We start from the raw sequence: 20,500 nt of genomic DNA, 5'->3' as shown, positions 1-20,500 counted from the left end.
CAGAAATGTTTGGCCATTTTCTAAACATTTGGAATGTAGTGTACACATGCCTTTATAAAGAAAAGTAAAAAAATTGTCATTTTAGTGTTTTTACATTTAAGTTAATAAAACATAGCCTTAAAAAAGTCATCTGGGGCGACCGTAATATATCTCAGAATTCACATTTTTATGTATCATTAAGACTAGTTGAACTCATATCAGTAAGTAGATAAACTGATGAAGAAAGATAAACTTTAGTGCACTTTTATTTTATGAAAACCATTATTTCACAAGTTTATTCTATAATATCAGAGTCTCCTTCATTATTCAGTTAAAATAAATGTTTATCCCTATAAAAGGAATGGAAAATGGCTGAATTTAGAAAATAAAAGATAAAATATACAAATAATTATACTTAAACAATTAACTCTATGTATATAATTGATGTATAGAATATGAAAACTACAAATATAGGACATATATCTATCATTTAAAACATTTAGCAGTGGTCGCCCCACATGATGCTCGATCGCCCCATATGATGTTTTCAAGTTTACTCAAGTATAACAGGCTAACGGTTAGCCTCAGAAACCAAACTAGCTTCTTCTAGTGACAAAGCAGTATCAAATCATCATTATCATCAAAATATAGATTTGTGGAAAAAAATTATAATTCACAGTTTTGGGGTGGTCGCCCCATATGATGACCAAAAGTGACTACGACATCACAGCCATTAAAAAACAGCTTTTTCTTACTATATGAGAGAGACTGATTAACTATACAGTTGTTTCCAGGGGGTCTTCACTTGTGTCTGGCTGATGCAGTATCCCATCCTTGAGATGTTAAAATAAAGGTCCCAAAATTGTGGTTTGTTGATGGTCGCCCCGGATGAAATGGATAGAATCAACATAATTCGGACAACATTCGTTTGTATATCATGATAAAAATATATGAGCAAATGCTTAATAGTTTTGTCAATGGATGTAAAACATGTTTAAAATTATGCCAACTAGGAAAAAGGAAATATTTAAGTTGATTTAAAGTGTTTTTAAACCAGTTGTAAAAAACTAAAGTCAAGGCCGGACGGTCGCCCCATATGGTGTTTTAGCACTTCGGATAGCAGAAAAATGATGAAAAACTTAAACATTTGAAGAAGTTAGAGTGGTTTAGTAGGTAAAGAAGGTATAACAAGTAGATAAGAAATTTTTATGTATTTTTTTGTTTTTTTCTGCAAAATAAAATTAACCCGGACAGAAAAAGGGGGCGTCACGTCATTGATCCATATACAGTGGTGTGAAAAACTATTTGCCCCCTTCCTGATTTCTTATTCTTTTGCATGTTTGTCAAAGATAACATAATTGAACACAAAATGCAGTTTTTAAATGAAGGTTTACGTTATTAAGGGAGAAAAAAAACTCCAAATCTACATGGCCCTGTGTGAAAAAGTGATTGCCCCCCTTGTTAAAAAATAACTTAACTGTGGTTTATCACACCCGAGTTCAATTTCTGTAGTCACCCCCAGGCCTGATTACTGCCACACCTGTTTCAATCAAGAAATCACTTAAATAGGAGCTACCTGACACAGAGAAGTAGACCAAAAGCACCTCAAAAGCTAGACATCATGCCAAGATCCAAAGAAATTCAGGAACAAATGAGAACAAAAGTAATTGAGATCTATCAGTCTGGTAAAGGTTATAAAGCCATTTCTAAAGCTTTGGGACTCCAGCGAACCACAGTGAGAGCCATTATCCACAAATGGCAAAAACATGGAACAGTGGTGAACCTTCCCAGGAGTGGCCGGCCGACCAAAATTACCCTAAGAGCGCAGAGACAACTCATCCGAGAGGCCACAAAAGACCCCAGGACAACATCTAAAGAACTGCAGGCCTCACTTGCCTCAATTAAGGTCAGTGTTCACGACTCCACCATAAGAAAGAGACTGGACAAAAACAGCCTGCATGGCAGATTTCCAAGGCGCAAACTACTTTTAAGCAAAAAGAACATTAAGGCTCGTCTCAATTTTGCTAAAAAACATCTCAATGATTGCCAAGACTTTTGGGAAAATACCTTGTGGACCGACGAGAGAAAAGTTGAACTTTTTGGAAGGTGCGTGTCCCGTTACATCTGGAGTAAAAGTTACACAGCATTTCAGAAAAAGAACATCATACCAACAGTAAAAAATGGTGGTGGTAGTGTGATGGTCTGGGGTTGTTTTGCTGCTTCAGGACCTGGAAGGCTTGCTGTGATAGATGGAACCATGAATTTTACTGTGTACCAAAAAATCCTGAAGGAGATCCGGCCATCTGTTCGTCAACTCAAGCTTAAGCGATCTTGGGTGCTGCAGCAGGACAATGACCCAAAACACACCAGCAAATCCACCTCTGAATGGCTGAAGAAAAACAAAATGAAGATTTTGGAGTGGCCTAGTCAAAGTCCTGACCTGAATCCTATTGAGATGTTGTGGCATGACCTTAAAAAGGCAGTTCATGCTAGAAAACCCTCAAATAAAGCTGAATTACAACAATTTTGCAAAGATGAGTGGGCCAAAATTCCTCCAGAGCGCTGTAAAAGACTCGTTGCAAGTTATCGCAAACGCTTGATTGCAGTTATTGCTGCTAAGGGTGGCCCAACCAGTTATTAGGTTTAGGGGGCAATTACTTTTTCACACAGGGCCATGTAGGTTTGGATTTTTTTTCTCCCTAAATAATAAAAACCATCATTTAAAAACTGCATTTTGTGTTTACTTGTGTTATCTTTGACTAATAGTTAAATGTGTTTGATGATCAGAAACATTTTGTGTGACAAACATGCAAAAGAATAAGAAATCAGAAAGGGGGCAAATAATTTTATATATATATAAACTGCATCATCGCGGGAGATCACATTCCATGCACGAATCGTGCGTGGACTTGTCATGGTTCTGCCATGGACCTGCCGTGGTCCAGGCGGCTGTTTGAGATGGCTCCTACTGTATGTATGTCGTTGTGGACGGGGGACCAAATGCTAAAAATCATTTAAAGGAGTCATCCAGTCCCATTTTTCATTAAATGTTAATATGATTCTCTAGGGTCCTATAGAAAAGTTTGTCTTCTTCTTCTTCTTTGTCTTTCGGCTGTTCCCTTTCAGGGGTCGCCACAGCGAATCATTTGCCTCCATCTAACCCTATCCTCTGCATCCTCTTCTCTCACACCAACTAACTTCATGTCCTCTCTCACTGCATCAATAAATCTCCTCTTTGGTCTTCCTCTAGACCTCCTGCCTGGCAGTTCCAACCTCAGCATCCTTTTACCGATATACTCACTATCTCTCCTCTGAACATGTCCAAACCACCTCAATCTGGCCTCTCTGACTTTATCTCCAAAACATCTAACGTGGGTTGTCCCTCTGATAAACTCATTCTTGATCCTATCCATCCTTGTCACTCCCAAAGAGAACCTTAACATCTTCAGCTCTGCTACCTCCAACTCTGCCTCCTGTCTTTTCTTCAGCGCCACTGTCTCTAGGCCGTAGAGCATTGCTGGTCTCACCACTGTCCTGTACACCTTTCCTTTCATTCTCGCTGATACTCTTTTATCGCACAACACAACTGACACTTTTCTCCACCCATTCCAACCTGCCTGTACCCGCCTCTTCACCTACTTTGAACACTCTCCGTTGCTCTGGACCGTTGACCCTAAGTACTTAAAATCCTGCACCTTCTTTACCTCTGCTCCCTGTAGCCTCACCGATCCTCCTGGGTCCCTCTCATTTATACACATGTATTCTGTCTTGCTGCGGCTAACCTTCATTCCTCTGCTTTCCAGAGCATACCTACACCTTTCCAAATTTTCCTCCACCTGTTCCCTGCCCTCGCTACAGAGCACAATGTCATCTGCAAACATCATAGTCCATGGGGACTCCTGTCTTACCTCATCTGTCATCCTGTCCATCACCAGAGCAAACAAAAAGGGGCTTAGAGCCGATCCTTGATGCAGACCCACCTCCACCTTGAACTCTTCTGTCACACCTACAGCACATCTTACCACTGTCTTACAGCTCTCATACATGTCCTGCACCACTCTAACATACTTCTCTGCCACCCTAGACTTCCTCATACAATACCACAGCTCCTCTCTTGGCACCCTGTCATACGCTTTCTCTAAATCTAAAAAGACACAATGCAACTCCCTGTTACCTTCTCTGTACTTCTCCGCCAGCATACTCAAACAAATACTGCATCTAATGTACTCTTTCTAGGCATAAAACCATATTGCTGCTCACAAATGCTCACCTCTGCCCTTAACCTAGCTTCCACTACTCTTTCCCACAGCTTCATTGTCTGGCTCATTAGCTTTATACCTCTATAATTGCCACAGCTTTGCACATCTTCCTTGTTCTTAAAAATTGGCACCAATACACTTCTCCTCTATTCCTCTGGAATCCTCTCACTCTCCAAGATCTTGTTAAACAAACTTGTCAGAAACTCTACTGCCACCTCTCCTAAGCACTTCCATACCTCCACAGGTATGTCATCTGGACCAACAGCCTTTCCACTCTTCATCCTTTTTAACGCCCTTCTCACCTCACTTTTACTAATATTTGCTACTTCCTGTTCCCCAACAGTCACCTCTTCTACTCTTTGTTCTCTTTCGTTTTCCTCATTCATCAACTCCTTAAAGTACTCCTTCCATCTTCCCATCACCCTCCTGGCATCTGTCAGTACATTTCCATCTCTATCTTTAATCACTCTAACCTGCTGCACATCCTTCCCATCTCTATCTCTCTGCCTTGCCAACCTGTACAGATCCACCTCTCCCTCCTTACTGTCTAGCCTAGCATACAAGTCCTCATATGCTCTTTGTTTGGCCTTTGCCACCTCTACCTTTACCTTACTCTGCATCTTCTTGTACTCCTGTCTACTCTCTTCAGTCCTCTCAGTGTCCCACTTCTTCTTAGCTAGCCTCTTTCCCTGTATACACTCCTGGACTTCCTCATTCCACCACCAAGTCTCATTGTCCACTTTCCCCTTACCTGATGATACACCAAGTACCCTCCTACCTGTCTCCCTGATCACATTGGCTGTAGTTGTCCAGTCAACTGAAAGCCCCTCCTGACCACCCATAGCCTGTCTCAACTCCTCCCTGAAGACTACACAACATTCTTCCTTTCTCAGCTTCCACCACTTTGTCCTCTGCTCTGCCTTTGTCCTCTTCACCTTCCTCACCACCAGGGTTATTTTACACACCACCATTCTGTGTTGTCTGGCTACACTCTCCCCTACCAACACTTTGCAGTTACTGATCTCTTTCAGGTTACAACGTCGACACAAGATGTAGTCGACCTGAGTGCTTCTGCCTCCACTCTTATATGTCACCCTATGTTCCTGCCTCTTCTGGAAGAAAGTATTTACTACTGCCATTTCCATCCTCTTTGCAAAGTCCACCACCATCTGTCCTTCTACATTCCTGTCCTAAAGACCAAACCTGCCCATCACATTTTCATCACCTCTGTTCCCTTCCCCAATATGTCGATTGAAGTCTGCACCAATCACCGCTCTTTCACCTCTGGGGATGCTCTGCATCACTTCATCTAACTCACTCCAGAATTTCTTCTTCTCTTTTAACTCACATCCTACCTGTGGGGCATAACCACTAACAACATTGAACATTATCCCTTCAATTTCCAGCTTCAGACTCATCACCCTATCTGATACTCTCTTTACCTCTAGAACATTCCTTACAAACTCCTCTTTTAGAATAACTCCTACTCCATTTCTTTTCCTATCCACACCATGGTAAAACAATTTGAACCCTGATCCTAAGCTTCTAGCCTTGCTACCTTTCCACCTGGTCTCCTGGACACACAGTATATCCACCTTCCTTCTCTGCATCATATCAACTAACTCTCTTCCCTTCCCTGTCATGGTCCCAACATTCAAAGTCCCTACTATCACTCCTAAACTCTTGCCTTTTCTCTTCTCTCTCTGCTATAGAAAGTCCTATAGAAAAGTTTGAAATATACTTTAATAAAAAATTCTCGATGGTTGTGTAAAAAAAAAAAAACACTATTTTTACCTGGTAAAAACTAGCTCTGTTCTCAGCAACCTGTTTCAGTACATGCTCCTTTAAATGCTTATGATCTCTGCTGAGCCCGCCCCCCAGTTCTGTGGGGCGTGTCTTCACAACACACGTGGGTGTAGTCCAGTGCGGGCAATGCTTTGGACTGCATTACCCACAAAGCATTGCCCACAACGCAGTGCGGGCAATGCTTTGTGGATAATGCATTCCAAACTGGAAAACGCTGGAATATAGAGCCTGAGCCTGTTTTCTTAAGTAGTTTTTGGTTTGATTTAAGTACAGAACCCACCCGGAAGTTTGTATAATCGCCTGAAATCGCAGAAATTAAAAGAATGGACTCGATTTGTCTTTTTTATTACTGCATGGGCATGAATTAACATGCTGTTACGCTGCCGCGAGCAACAACAACAAAAGTGGAGAAGCTCACTGAGAGAGATACGAACGCGATGTGTTTACCGATGTGTTTACATGACTTCTTAATCTTTGACAGACATCGTTATAAACCATCTAACGTTACAAAGGTAAGCATAATATAGTTAGCTTCAAAAACAAAATTCAGCCACTGCGTCCTCAGGGGCTCAGATGTTGGTAGTGAATGACGACTGCTGTGTTCGCTATTACACCCAACAACTGTACACCACACTCGCTAAGGCGACATTTTGCTCCAGCGGCGAAAAACAATGGCCGACAGCTTCTTCTCACTCGAGGCGGGTCTTTGCTAAAACACCAGTGTCAATCAACTATAGTAGGAGCAGCCTCTGTTGGTGTGGCGTCACATCGACAGGCATTTGAGATTGGCCTGATTTCAGGAGGGGCATGTTATTTTAATAAATGAAGAAAATCACTGGGCAGCTCTTTATCATTGTAGAGTGGTTGTGTACACACTCTCCTAACACACATTTCAGTCCAAACAGCTTGAAAAAGTGCATGTAGGCCCATATGACACCTTTAACTATGTGCTGAGAAGTATCTACTGAGATTAATTCATAATGAAGTCCAATGATTCATATGTTTCTTTCATTCCTTTGGCATGAGTAATAGGAACAAAATTTTTTTATTCTTGTTGTGCAGCAAAACCGCTGTCAAGCTAGCATTGCTAGAGGCCATGAATAATCTCCAAGTCTTACCAATCATCAAATTGAAAAACACTCTCCAAACTGTTTATCCAAGTAAAGCCAATCAAAACTGTCATCTTACAAATGGCTTGTGAAACTGCAAACTGAATTTTGAATGTTTTTACTTTTCTTTCTTTTTCCCCCTCCCGGTGTAAACACAACCAGTCAGTCCATATTTCAATGCTATTGGAGAATTACAGGTTTGTCTTTATTACTGTACTTATTATTTTATGTATTTTATTTTTTATATTCCTGCAAATGTTTTATAGAAGGTATTTAACCACGTCTCTCAGCCTTGACAATGATTTGTGACTTGATTGAATAACAGAAAAATATCAATCAGTACATCTTCTGGGACAGATGCACAGTGAGAGAAGAATAATAGGGCCGATAAAAAGTTATATAATTTATATATATATATATATATATATATATATATATATATATATATATAAAGCCATGCAAGAGTTTGCAAATTTGCACCAGGTATACTGAAAATATTACAATTTAAAAGATCCTATACGTGTTATTTCATAATGCTAATAAATTTGCTATTACTGTAAATATTAGAAAATAATCAAAAAGTCCTATCAAGGTTTTAGGCTCATGCAAGGGGTTGGCAACCTTAAACATCATTTGGACCTATTCCCTGCAGAAAAGAAAACATCGAGAGCCACATAACCCTTTTGACATCTAAACTGAAGATAACACTGTATATATAATTTTAACCTTTATGCTATGTACAAAAAAACTAGACTGTAGTGAAGTCAATAAACTGCTACAGAGAAAACAAAATTTTGATTAATTTTGCTAACAAAAACATTTTGAACTCTAAAAGAAAAGATGCTAAGTTGAAGGTTACTTTCAAATAAAATACTCAGTGTCTATTTGAGTCCTCCTCATATTTATGAAAAATTATCCACTTGCAGCAAACCAAAAATGCCATCTGCCAGCTTAAATTAAATGATAAATTCTGAAACTGATTAAAAATTTTTATAAAACCTGCATTGATAACCAATAATTTGAATTTATCAAAACAAATACTTGCCTTATGTATTAATGTAAACTGTATTTTAATCAGCATAATTATCAAAATGTAGCTTTATAAAAGATACATTTATCTATAATTTTTGTTGCCCAAAACTATTTAAAATTGTTTGTAATTTATACCATCAAACTTTTAAAAGGCTTGCAAACAGTCTGGTGCTTTCTGTGAATTCCATGATGCAAAAACTAACCTGACATGAACGCTTTGTGGAACTGATAGAGATCATCTTCTCCAAGCTCCTCAGCTATGTGACCAATCTTCAGCCTCACACCATCCAGCCTGACGTCTGCCTCATTCAAAACTTCTTCAATATTGGGTACACTGTGGTTAATTTTCATAAAAAAAAAAAAACATATTGTTATTAAGTCCACTATAATTTTACGTAGTTTTATTATATCATGTATTCATGTTATATTTTGCTGCTTATATATAAGCTGTGGGAAAGAGTAGTGGAAGATAGGTTAAGGGCAGAGGTGAGCATTTGTAAGCAGCAATATGGTTTCATGCCTAGAAAGAGTACATCAGATGCAGTATTTGCTTTGAGGATGCTGGTGGAGAAGTACAGAGAAGGTAATAAAGAGTTGCATTGTGTCTTTGTAGATTTAGAGAAGGTGTACGACAGGGTGCCGAGAGAGGAGCTATGGTGTTGTATGCCGAAGTCTGGAGTGGCAGAGAAGTATGTTAGAGTGGTGCAAGACATGTATAAGAGCTGTAAGACAGTGGTGAGATGTGCTGTAGGTGTGAAGAGTTCAAGGTGGAGGTGGGTCTGCATCAAGGATCGGCTCTAAGCCCCTTTTTGTTTGCTCTGGTGATGGACAGGATGACAGATGAGGTTAGACAGGAGTCTCCATGGACTATGATGTTTGCAGATGACATTGTGCTTTGTAGCAAGAGCAGGGAACAGGTGGAAGAAAATTTGGAGAGTTGGAGGTATGCTCTGGAAAGCAGAGGAATGAAGGTTAGCCGCAGTAAGACGGAATACATGTGTGTAAATGAGAGGAACGGTGAGGATACAGGGAGCAGAGGTAAAGAAGGTGCCGGACTTTAAGGGCTTAGGGTCAACGGTCCAGAGCAACAGAGAGTGTGGAAAGGAGGTGAAGAGGCAGGGACAGGCAGGTTGGAATGGGTGGAAAAGTGTCAGGTGTGTTGTGCGATAAAAGAGTATCAGCAAGAATAAAAGGAAAGGTGTACAGGACAGTAGTGAGACCAGCGATGCTCTACGGCTTACAGACAGTGGCACTGAAAAAAAGACAGGAGGCAGAGTTGAAGGAAGCAGAGCTGAAGATGTTGACGTTCTCCTTGGGAGTGACAAGGATGGATAGGATCAAGCATGAGTTCATCAGTGGGACAACCCACGTTAGATGTTTTGGAGATAAAGTCAGAGAGGCCAGATTAAGGTGGTTTGGTCATGCTCAGAGGCGAGATAGTGAATATATCGGTAGAAGGATGCTGAGGTTTGAACTGCCAGACAGGAGGTCTAGAGGAAGACCAAGGAGAAGATTTATGGATGCAGTGAGAAAGGACATGAAGTTAGTTGGTGTGAGAGAAGAGGATGCAGAGGATAGGGTTAAATGAAGGCAAATGATTCGCTGTGGCGACCCCTGAAAGGGAACAGCCGAAAGACAAAGAAGAAGATTCATGTTATATTATGTTTAGAAACAATTTGGAATATACAATTAACGTTCTGGATCTCTTATTTCTCTTAAAAACATTATAATGATTAATAACATAATACATAATTAGATGTATTTCAACATAATTGACCTTGCCGGCTTTTACCTTGTCACTCTGTGGAGCAGAAATATTGTCCGCTTGCTCTCAATTGTGATGTCTCTATTCAGTTTGACCAGACGCTCATATTTGTCATGCCTGGTATCAAGTTCTTGTTGAAATACTAAAAATCACCAAACATAAAATACAACCTTACTTCCATGAAAATCAATTTTAAATTTTTATAGAGAGAAAAGTGCAGCTTATTTACTTATGTTTCTAAAAGATGAAGAAATGAACTGTGTTTGTTAAGCATCTCAGAACCCAGTGGCTTAAAATTTGGTTTCAGTATTTTGTTTAAACAGTATGCCTTTCAATTGTCATCCAATAGATCTCTTCACAATAATTAACAGCATATAATAGTTAGACTTATCCTTACTCAAGCATTACTCGTTAATAAAATGTTAGGTCATGCCAACAGCCCTACCTTTAAATGCTTCAATTACAAGAGATGATTTATTCACATATTCCCCTGATTTCAGGGCAAATTCTGTTTTCCTTTTTCGGGCACACGCGTCGCCTGACAGAAAGAAAAATCACACTTCATTATAAGAGCCATTATAAGATGCATTTAAGTTCGTTTTTAGGTAACAGAAAAATTTAAAACCTACCTTCTCTTTTATTCATTTTCCTTGACAGCAAATACTTTAAAGAGCAAACTAATGTGTCCTACACGTTATGCATATGCATGAACTGAATACTGGAGGTTTGAGAAGTTTGAGTTTATGTATAAGATTCTTATATATTCTTTTAATTTGTTAAAGGGCGATGTGTATTGGTTAAACACATACATACAAACAAACAAACAAAATGAACGCATGTGTTCCTTGATAAAGATTGACAGCTCGTGAAACCTACAAACAACATACCCTATGTTGACTGGTGTACTGTTATTTAAGGTTTTCTTACCGCGAGCGTTTACCCAAAAATGATATTTGCGTTCGCATAACCATGGGCAATTTTATACTTATTACACACGTGAAAAACATCACGTAGAAGACGACGAGATCAGTTAAAATGCACCGTATAGAGTGGGAAAGCACGCGAGCGCGTTGTGAAGAAAATGGCCGGTAAAACCAAAACGGCAAAATAAAAGTCACAAAAAGTGACGCAAACAAGAAAACAACGAAGTCATACAATAAAATGTAAAGAGAGCCAATCACTCAGAATTTTAATATGTATATGTTGAATATGAAAAAATATTACCTTTCATTTATACAATTTCTTTCCGTTTTGAAATAAAAAGAACATCTAAAAAATAAAAAAATAATATATATATATATATATATATATATATATATATATATATATATATATATATTATGAGTTAAAATTAAAAGGGTATCGAGTATGGTTAAAAAATAAAAATAAAAAAAGTTTAGGTGGTAAAGCCAGAATTCAATGTAATATGAACGGCGAGGACGACGCGCTTCCTCCACCTTCGCTCGACGGAGAGGACAGCGAGCCGCTGCTAAATGGCGAGGACGACGCGCTTCCTCCACCTCCGCCTCTGCTCGGCGGAGAGGACAACGAGCCGCTGCTGAACGGCGAGGACAACATACTTCCTCCACCTCCGCCTCTGCTCGACAGAGAGGAATATGCGCTGCCGCTGATCAGCAAGGATGATGCGCTTCTTCTCCCTCCACCTCCAGGCTTCGAGGACATCGTGCCAGCTCCTCAGCCTGGGTTTGAGAACATTGAGCTTCTCCCTCCGCTCCCAGGCTTCGAGGACATTGTGCCCAGTCCTCAGCCAAGCTCCGTGGACATCGCATCAGCGCTGCTGCTACCAAGCTCAGCGAACGTCGCTTCAGCTCTGGCTCTGCAGCCACCGAACTCCGCGGACAACGCATCAGCGCCGCTGCCGCCAAGCTCCGCAAATGCCGCGCTTCCTCCTCCACTGCCTCTCCTCGACAGCGAGGGCGTGGTGCTTCATCCACCACCAGGCTTCGAGGATGTCAGACCAGCTCCTCAGCCCAGTTCCGAGGACGTCGCACTTCTTCCTCCGCCTCCCGGCTTCGAGGACGTTGTGTCCGCTCATCAGCCCGACACAAAGGACGTCAAGCCAGCTGGGCTGTCAGGATCTAAAGCCCCAAAGCCAGCCCCGTCACCCTGCTTCAAGGGTATCGGCCCAGGGTTGGTTCAGCCACCGCTGGGATTTGGGGCTCATGTTATGCAGGAATTGCAGCCCTGCTCACGGGGCAAAATTGATATTGCATATTAATTGGATGACTATATGCATATGCATATATGCATATGCAAATATGCATATTAATTGGATGACTATTCCATAACTTTGGGACTAGAATAGTCTACTTCGGAGCACATGCATTTGTTACAAATCATAGTAGACAAAAGCACTGTAAGCATGTGTCATAATCCTCGTGTATTTGTCCCTGTGTTTTTGTTTTCATTAAATCTAATTAAATTACATTTATTTTATTCAATTTAAGTAATACATTTTTTTTACCTATGGTCATTGTTGCAAAGAAGCTTTACCGAAAAAATTTTTTTGGAAATTTGTATAAAATGTAAGAAAATATGTACGAAAACAAATTATTAAATTGTCCCTGATGAGCAAGCCAAATGATGAAGCGATGATGGCAAGGAAAAACAACCTGATTAATTAACACGTAGCAGGATTTGTTTTGCAGTCATGTTAGACAGCTGGAAATTCAATATATTGTGGTGTTATATAAAATAATGTGGAGTCCAGTTCGTTATTGAAGGCTGAGGTACAAAAGTGTAGGTCCTGAACTGTTGAGGAACAGCAGTTACGAGTTCTCAAAGCTTATTTGCTCTGAAAGCAGGCCACACAGCAGTGGCCTCCATGCAACAAGATCTTCAACCAGAAGCGCGGCACCAGGACGAGTCAAATAAGTCTAGAGGGCAGTGGGGATATGGATCACTGGCAGCTCAGGAGCAGCATGTGTAGCTCAACCGAGAGAGAGAGAGAGAGAGAGAGAGGAGAAGAAAATAGAAGGGAAAGACCACCATAATACTCTACGTCCATGAGTCCCCCAGATCTGCTCCTTTACCTAGGGAAAATGTATTTATAAAAATGGTTGGCTAAATAAACAGGTCTTTAGCCTAGACTTAAACATTTAGTCTGAGTCCCAAACATTAATTGGATGACTATTCCATAACTTTGGGCATTAGTAAGAAAAAGCTCTGCCACCTGCTGTTTTCTGCCACCTGCTGTTTTGCAGCAGCCTGTATTAGTGATGCGCGGGTCAGGTATTTTTCCAACCCGCAGGTCCCGCTTTTATGAAATTATTTGGCCCGCCCCAGCCTGCCCCGCACCACTGTATCTACACTCAACAAAAATATAAACGCAACACCTTTGGTTCTGCTCCGATTTTTCATGAGATGGACTTAAAGATCTAAATTCATTCCAGATACACAATATTACCATTTCTCTCAAACATTGTTTACAATGCAGTCTAAATGTGTGATAGTGAGCACTTCTGCTTTGCTGAGATAATCCATCCCATCTCACAGGTGTGCCACATCAAGATGCTGATCTGACATCATGAGTAGTGCACAGGTGTACCTTATACTGCCCACAATAAAAGGCCACCCTGGAATGTGCAGTTATTTGCTTTATGGGGGTCTGGGGACTCAGAACCAGTCAGTATCTGGTGTGACCACCATTTGCCTCATGCAGTGCAACACATCTTCTTTGCATAGAGTTTATTAGATTGTCAATTGTGGCCTCTGGAATGTTGGTCCACTCCTCTTCAATGGCTGTGCGAAGTTGTTGGATATTAGTGGGAACTGGTACACGCTGTCGTATACGCCGGTCAAGCACATCCCAAACATGCTCAACCGGTGACATGTCCGGTGAGTATGCTGGCCATGCAAGAACTGGGACATTTTCAGCTTCCAAGAACTGTGTACAGATCCTTGCAACATGGGGCCGTGCATTATCTTGCTGAAACATGAGGTGATGTTCATGGATGTATGGCACAACAATGGGCCTCAGGATCTCATCACGGTATCTCTGTGAATTCAAAATGCCATCAATAAAATGTACCTGTGTTCTTCGTCCATAACAGATGCCTGCCCATACCATAACCCCACCACCACCATGGGCCACTCGATCCACAACATTGACATCAGCAAAGCGCTCACCCACACGACGCCACACACGCTGTCTGCCATCTGCCCTGAACAATGTAAACCGACATTCATCTGTGAAGAGAACACCTCTCCAACGTGCCAGACGCCATCGAATGTGAGCATTTGCCCACTCAAGTCTGTTACGGCGACGAGCTGGAGTCAGGTCAAGACCCCGATGAGGACGACGAGCATGCAGTTGAGCTTCCCTGAGACGGTTTCTGACAGTTTGTGCAGAAATTGTTTGGTTATGCAAACCAATTGTTTCAGCAGCTGTCTGAGTGCCTGGTCTCAGACGATGAAAATGAAATGGTAATATTGTGTATCTTGAATGAATTTTAGATCTTTAATTAATTTCATAAAAAATCGGAGCAGAAACAAAGGTGTTGCGTTTATATTTTTGTTGAGTGTATTTTTACAACCTGCCCCACACCCGCAACCATTAAATAGACATACTAGGCATTGTAATTCAAATGAAAACAGCCTTTATTTTAGCCTGAAAGTGCTTGGAAACATCGCCCTGTAAACTGGCAACAACATATGATTATGAATATAAACGATAAATCAGGTCATATTAATAACAAGATAATGATACACATTTTCAACACTTACAAAGCAGCCTTTGTAATCTACAGTAGGCTAAACTATTTTTTATTTTAGATTTGTATAGGGCAGGCCTACAGTACAGTTTACAGCCTACGCTAAATAACCACTGACATTTTTTTTTACAAATGATTTATACAAATGTTAATTTAGCGTTTTAACGTTCGCTGTGCAAAAAGAGAATGCTAAAACATTAGATTTAGCAGCCTGTCATTTTTTCTGTTAATGATGTAAATTTCTTCTGCAACTCGTCTTCCATCTTCACTTTTACTTGACTTGTCACGTGACGTAACCTTATCAAAGAACTTAATAAAATATGAAAATAGATATTCCCAAATATTTAATATAGGCTATAGGGAATTGCACGCAACATACTTCTGCTTCTTTGTCTTTCGGCTGTTCCCTTTCAGGGGTCGCCACAGCAAATCATTTGCCTCCATCTAACCCTATCCTCTGCATCCTCTTCTCTCACACCAACTAACTTTATGTCCTCTCTCACTGCATCCATAAATCTCCTCTTTGGTCTTCCTCTAGACCTCCTGGCAGTTCCAACCTCAGCATCCTTCTACCGATATATTCACAATCTCTCCTCTCAACATGTCCAAACTACCTTAATCTGGCCTCTCTGACTTTATCTCCAAGACATCTAATGTGGGTTGTCCCTCTGATGAACTCATTCTTGATCCTATCCATCCTTGTCACTCCCAAAGAGAACCTCAACATCTTCAGCTCTACTACCTCCAACTCTGCCTCCTGTCTTTTCTTCAGCGCCACCGTCTCTAAGCTTTAGAGCATTGCTGGTCTCACCACTGTCCTGTACACCTTTCCTTTCATTCTCGCTGATACTCTCTTATCGCACAACACACCTGACACTTTTCCCCACCCATTCCAACCTGCCTGTACTGGCCTCTTCACCTCCTTTGAACACTCTCTGTTGCTCTGGACCATTGACCCTAAGTACTTAAAATCCTGCACCTTCTTTACCTCTGCTCCCTGTAGCCTCACCGATCCTCTTGGGTCCCTCTCATTAACACACATGTATTCTGTCTTACTGCGGCTAACCTTCATTCCTCTGCTTTCCAGAGCATACCTCCACCTCTCCAAATTTTCCTCCACCTGTTCTCTGCTCTCGCTACAAAGCACAATGTCATCTGCAAACATCATAGTCCATGGAGACTCCTGTCTTACCTTGTCTGTCATCCTGTCCGTCACCAGAGCAAACAAAAAGGGGCTTAGAGCCGATCCTTGATGCAGACCCACCTCCACCTTGAACCCTTCTGTCACACCTACAGCACATCTCACCACTGTCTTACAGCTCTCATACATGTCCTGCACCACTCTAACATACCTCTCTTCCTCTCCAGACCTTCTCATACAATACCACAGCTCCTGTCTTGGCATCCTGTCATACGCTTTCTCCAAATCTACGAGGACACGATGCAACTTCCAGTTACCTTCTCTGTACTTCCAGCATCCTCAAAGCAAATACTGCATCTGATGTACTCTTTCTAGGCATAAAACCATATTGCTGCTCACAAATGCTCACCTCTGCCCTTAACCTAGCTTCCACTACTCTTTCCCACAGCTTCATTGTCTGGTTCATTAGCTTTATACCTCTATAATTGCCACGGCTTTGCACTTCACCCTTGTTTTTAAAAATTACACTTCTCCTTCATTCCCCTGGAATCCTCTCACTCTCCAAGATCTTGTTAAACAAACTAGTCAGAAACTCTACTGCCACCTCTCCTAAGCACTTCCACATACATGGATTTTTTTTATTTAATTTTGTTTTTAATGACTTGCCCCAACCCGCCCCGTAAATAAAGTAAAAAAGTTTCTTTACCTGCCCCAACCCGATCCGCGGGTTACCTGCGGGTTTTCAGACGTCCCGTGCTCCACTAGCCTGCATCCTCTGATCAAAGTAGGTGTGGCAGATTGTAAGACACTAGCAATTCACTCAGGTACTGTGCCGCGAGACCGTTTGGTGCTTTATAGGCCAATAGTAGTATTTTAAAATCAATGCAAAATTTCACTGGGAGCAAAGGCAATGTGAATAAGATAGGGTTGATGTGCTTATATACAGTATTATGATTCTAGTGAGGACTCTCGCTGCTGCATTCTGAACTAACTGAAGCTTGTTTATGCAACTAGTTGAACATCCAGACAGTAAGGCATTAAATAGTTTAACGTAAAAGTGATTTTTGTTTAGTGAGAAATTTTCTTATCTCTGCAATAATTTTATGATTTAAGAATTATATCCTGGTAATATTATCTAAATGAGCTTTAAATAAAAGATTAAAATCTATATTTAAACCAAGGTCTTTTACTGTTGTACATAATGAAACAGAAAGGACATCCAGAGTTACTGTTTAATCAGAAAGTTTACTTCTAGCTGCATGTGGTCCTAGTTCCATACTTCTGTCTTGTCAGGATTAAACAGAAGGAAGTCGAATTTTGTTCTGTAAGAGTTTCATGTTTGTTTTTCTTTTTCCAGGAAATACTTCACCTGTCACATGGTCCTGATTACATTCACCTGCCCCTTGTTCTTTCTCATTGGTTTGAATATTTAAAATCAGTTCCAGTGAAGACTACAGTGGGTATGGTATACAGCCATACCAAGTGAGATTTCAAATTGTAGTGAGCAAAACTGCTCGGGTCAAAGGGAACTGCAAATGGTGAAGGAAACAATGGAACAAATCTGAAGTGGACAAGCAAAATTACCCATCAGTCACTGCACCACGCTGAGACCTAGCATTAATTTCATGTACCATTCATTATTATAAAGAATGACATTACTTAATACTACAACTAGTATTAATAATTTATAAATAATCTACATATATTATGCAATAATTTGTTAATATTACATAGGGTATTAATCTGCATTAGAAATTAGTTCTTTAGGAATGAGCATGTCTATCTTTTAAATTAATCAATTCACATTTAGGCACCAATTTCGTTAGTAAATGCAGAGCTCAACTGGGGCAAAAATCAGCTGGCATTTTGATCTAGGAGACCCACTGGAAGATCAGTCAGACACCACCAATATTACCCTTGTTGCAGACACATGTCTAGTATGTCAATCACAGCAGATGACACATTTTCACATGCAGTAACTTTATGTTGTGGTGGACTTTGCAATTTATTCAAAAGGGAGAAACACCTACTTACTCATAATCTATAGAGCTTTATCCTGTATTCATGGTCCCGTGGGGTCTGGGGCCTCTCAGGAGACCTAATACTGACCAACACTGTCTTTTTAAGTTTTCTATTTAATAGGAACTAACTGTTTTGGGGTTGAATCCCAAATAGCGTGTAACGGGTTGGACCCTAAGTGCACAGACGACACCATGAAACACAGACACGAGGCAATGTGACGCGCCCCTGAGACTTTGAAAGCGGAATGCCTCTCCTTGATCTCCGAGAGAGAACAGCGTGTGAAAGAGCTGCGCGAGCTCCCACGACACCTTGGCTCCCGCTTAGAGACCGCCTTCGCATCCCCGCCGCCAAAAGGGAAATGGCTGCCGAGAGGACTAAATCACGGACACGAGGCGAGGTCTTACGGGAAAAAAGGGTCATTTATTTAGAAAAATGGGGAAGGAAAGGGTTAAAGGAGGGAGGACGGAAAGAAGGGGAAGGCTTGTGATGCACATGCTGGTCTGGTTGGCAGTGCCCCGCTGGCATGCGGGCACAGGCTGGTGAGCGCTGGTGGCAGGCAGAGTGGCAGCTTTGGAGCACGCAGAGGTAGTGCTCCTGCACGCTCTTGATGACGGCGACCTCTCCCGCTGAACGCGAGCCAAGACTGGCCCCTACCAGCTCTCTCTGGGCGTGGCCACAGACCGGAGTCTCTCCTGGACGTCCGTCGGCTTTCCCGGCTGGGATCGGGGGCCCTAACGCAGTCCTCTCGGCGGCCTCTCGGCGGCAGGGATGCGAAGGCGGGCTCTAAGCGGGAGCCAAGGTGCCACAGGAGCTCGCACAGCTTTTTAACGCGCTGTCCTCTCGAAGAGATCAAAGAGCAACATTCCGCTTTCAAAGTCTTTGGGGCGCGTCACATTGCCCCGCTCCTGTGCCACTGTGTTTTCCAAAATCCACCGTGTAGCAAAAGTCCAGCTTCCCAACAGTCAGACCTCGAGCTACATTCCCCACTCTGTTTTATAGCGCAGGGAGTAGCCTGGAATCATTAACGGCGATAGCTCACCAGCCATGCTTAATTCCGCGGAGAGGGCGCCTACCTAGTGAGCTTCAGAGTAAGCAAGGAGCGATATTAATTTGGGCGCACGCCCATCACAGGCCCAAATTAAGCGGGAGCCGCACGCCGTGACATAGCGTAAAAAATGAAAAGCTAGTTATGTAAGGAGTACAGTCATTGTTCCACACCCCAAGTAGTGCCATTGTCCAGAGGTTGGAGAGGAATTTGGGATTCAGCCTTGTGTTAGGAGCTAGTTAGCTTTGTAGCTCAGGGTTGCCGTGATACACCGCACAAATGGTTTAGAGGCAATTTCGACTTTAGTAATTAATAAGTAGACAAAGTGTTACATAACACGGTTACATAACATTATCTTATGTTTTTTTCTGCTGAAAGTGCTTTCTTAACTGGTTTTGAATTTGTGTTTTGTCCCTGGCATCTGGAAAGTAATGCACCTTTTGTCACCCTGGAGTGGCCGTAACATTGGCAGACAGGTGTCATAATATCAGGTGCAAAAGATCTATACACTGCATTTAAAAAAATACCATGGAAAAGTTTTTTTCCTAATTTAATTCAAAAAGTCAAACTTGCATATTCTTGGCTCATTACACATACAGTGAAACCTGAGATTGTGAGTAACACGGTTTGCGATTTATTAAAAGATTTTTAAATAAATTTAAACTTGAAAAAAAAACGAACAAGTCTTGGTTTCATGTATTATGTATTCAAGTATTATGTATCGCGCATGCGCTTCTTGTTTTGATACCGAGCTTCACGTGATCACTACTAAGCCAATGGTTTCTTTCTCTCTTGCGCTGCGGAATTGTGGGTAATCGTCTTCCCTGCTGGGTCTTGGTCTCTCACTGGTATAATCAACATCCGTGCACGTGTGAATTGTTTACTATAACACTGTGACCACGTGTGTGTGCATAAAACATATTTTACTTTGTGTCTGTATGTGTGTGTACAGTGCGTGTGTAAAGCAAAAGCAAGTCTCATTAGAGAGGTTAAAAAATTAATTTTCTCTCTCTGCTCAAGGCTCAGCCTGCTCTTTGACCCCCAACTCTTTCTCTCTGCTCTAAACAAAAACACTGCTCTGTCGCAATTCTTTTTAAAGGTAAAGTGCAGATTAATATGTTTTATTTTTACTTTACAGCAGTGTATTCTTTAGTGTGTCGCTCAATCGAGTGTCATTAGAGAGATTTCTTGTTTATTTTTCAGATAAAAGTGTTTCCATTGTGTGCGCGCATGTGTGAAAAGAGTGGAGGAAGGGTAACTGTGTAAGACGAGAAGGGGGAGAGGGGAGCTTACTTTAGATTCTTACACACATACACAGCGCCTGTGGGCACAAACAGAAACACCTATCTGTCTGAATTTATTTTTACTTTTTTTAAAGGTAAAGTGCAGGTTAATTTGTTTTATTTTTACTTTATATTTTGTGTTAATTACGTTTAAGTATTTATTTTTTTGGGCTGTGGAACGAATAATTTGAGTTGTCTATTATTTCTTATGGAAAAAATTTATTTGGTTTACGAATGTTTTGGAATACGAGCCTGCTTCCGGAACGAATTGTGTTTATTATCCAAGGTTCCACTGTAAAGTGAAATATCCCTGTCTTTATTATAGT

General features: G+C 41.2%; 1 protein-coding gene across 2 annotated transcripts in view; it reads right to left on the bottom strand.

Moving 5' to 3' along the window:
* Positions 1 to 11,024, bottom strand: part of tsnax (translin-associated factor X) — a 40,555-nt gene extending 29,531 nt beyond the window's left edge. Inside the window, exons 1-4 of one of the 2 annotated variants that reach the window (XM_053501670.1) lie at positions 10,580 to 11,024; positions 10,396 to 10,488; positions 9,978 to 10,092; positions 8,389 to 8,519 (exon numbers count right to left, since the gene is read on the bottom strand). In XM_053501670.1, the coding sequence (XP_053357645.1) occupies positions 8,389 to 8,519; positions 9,978 to 10,092; positions 10,396 to 10,488; positions 10,580 to 10,595 (355 nt within the window). In that variant the 5' untranslated portion in view covers positions 10,596 to 11,024. The remainder of the gene's footprint in view (positions 1 to 8,388; positions 8,520 to 9,977; positions 10,093 to 10,395; positions 10,489 to 10,579) is intronic. The other variant, XM_053501671.1, reaches the window with a different exon arrangement.
* Between the last annotated feature and the right edge of the window lie 9,476 nt (positions 11,025 to 20,500).

This window comes from Clarias gariepinus, chromosome 8, assembly GCF_024256425.1.
Source record: "Clarias gariepinus isolate MV-2021 ecotype Netherlands chromosome 8, CGAR_prim_01v2, whole genome shotgun sequence".
In the NCBI taxonomy this organism is placed as follows: domain Eukaryota; kingdom Metazoa; phylum Chordata; class Actinopteri; order Siluriformes; family Clariidae; genus Clarias; species Clarias gariepinus.
This window is presented reverse-complemented; position numbering and strand designations above follow the sequence as displayed.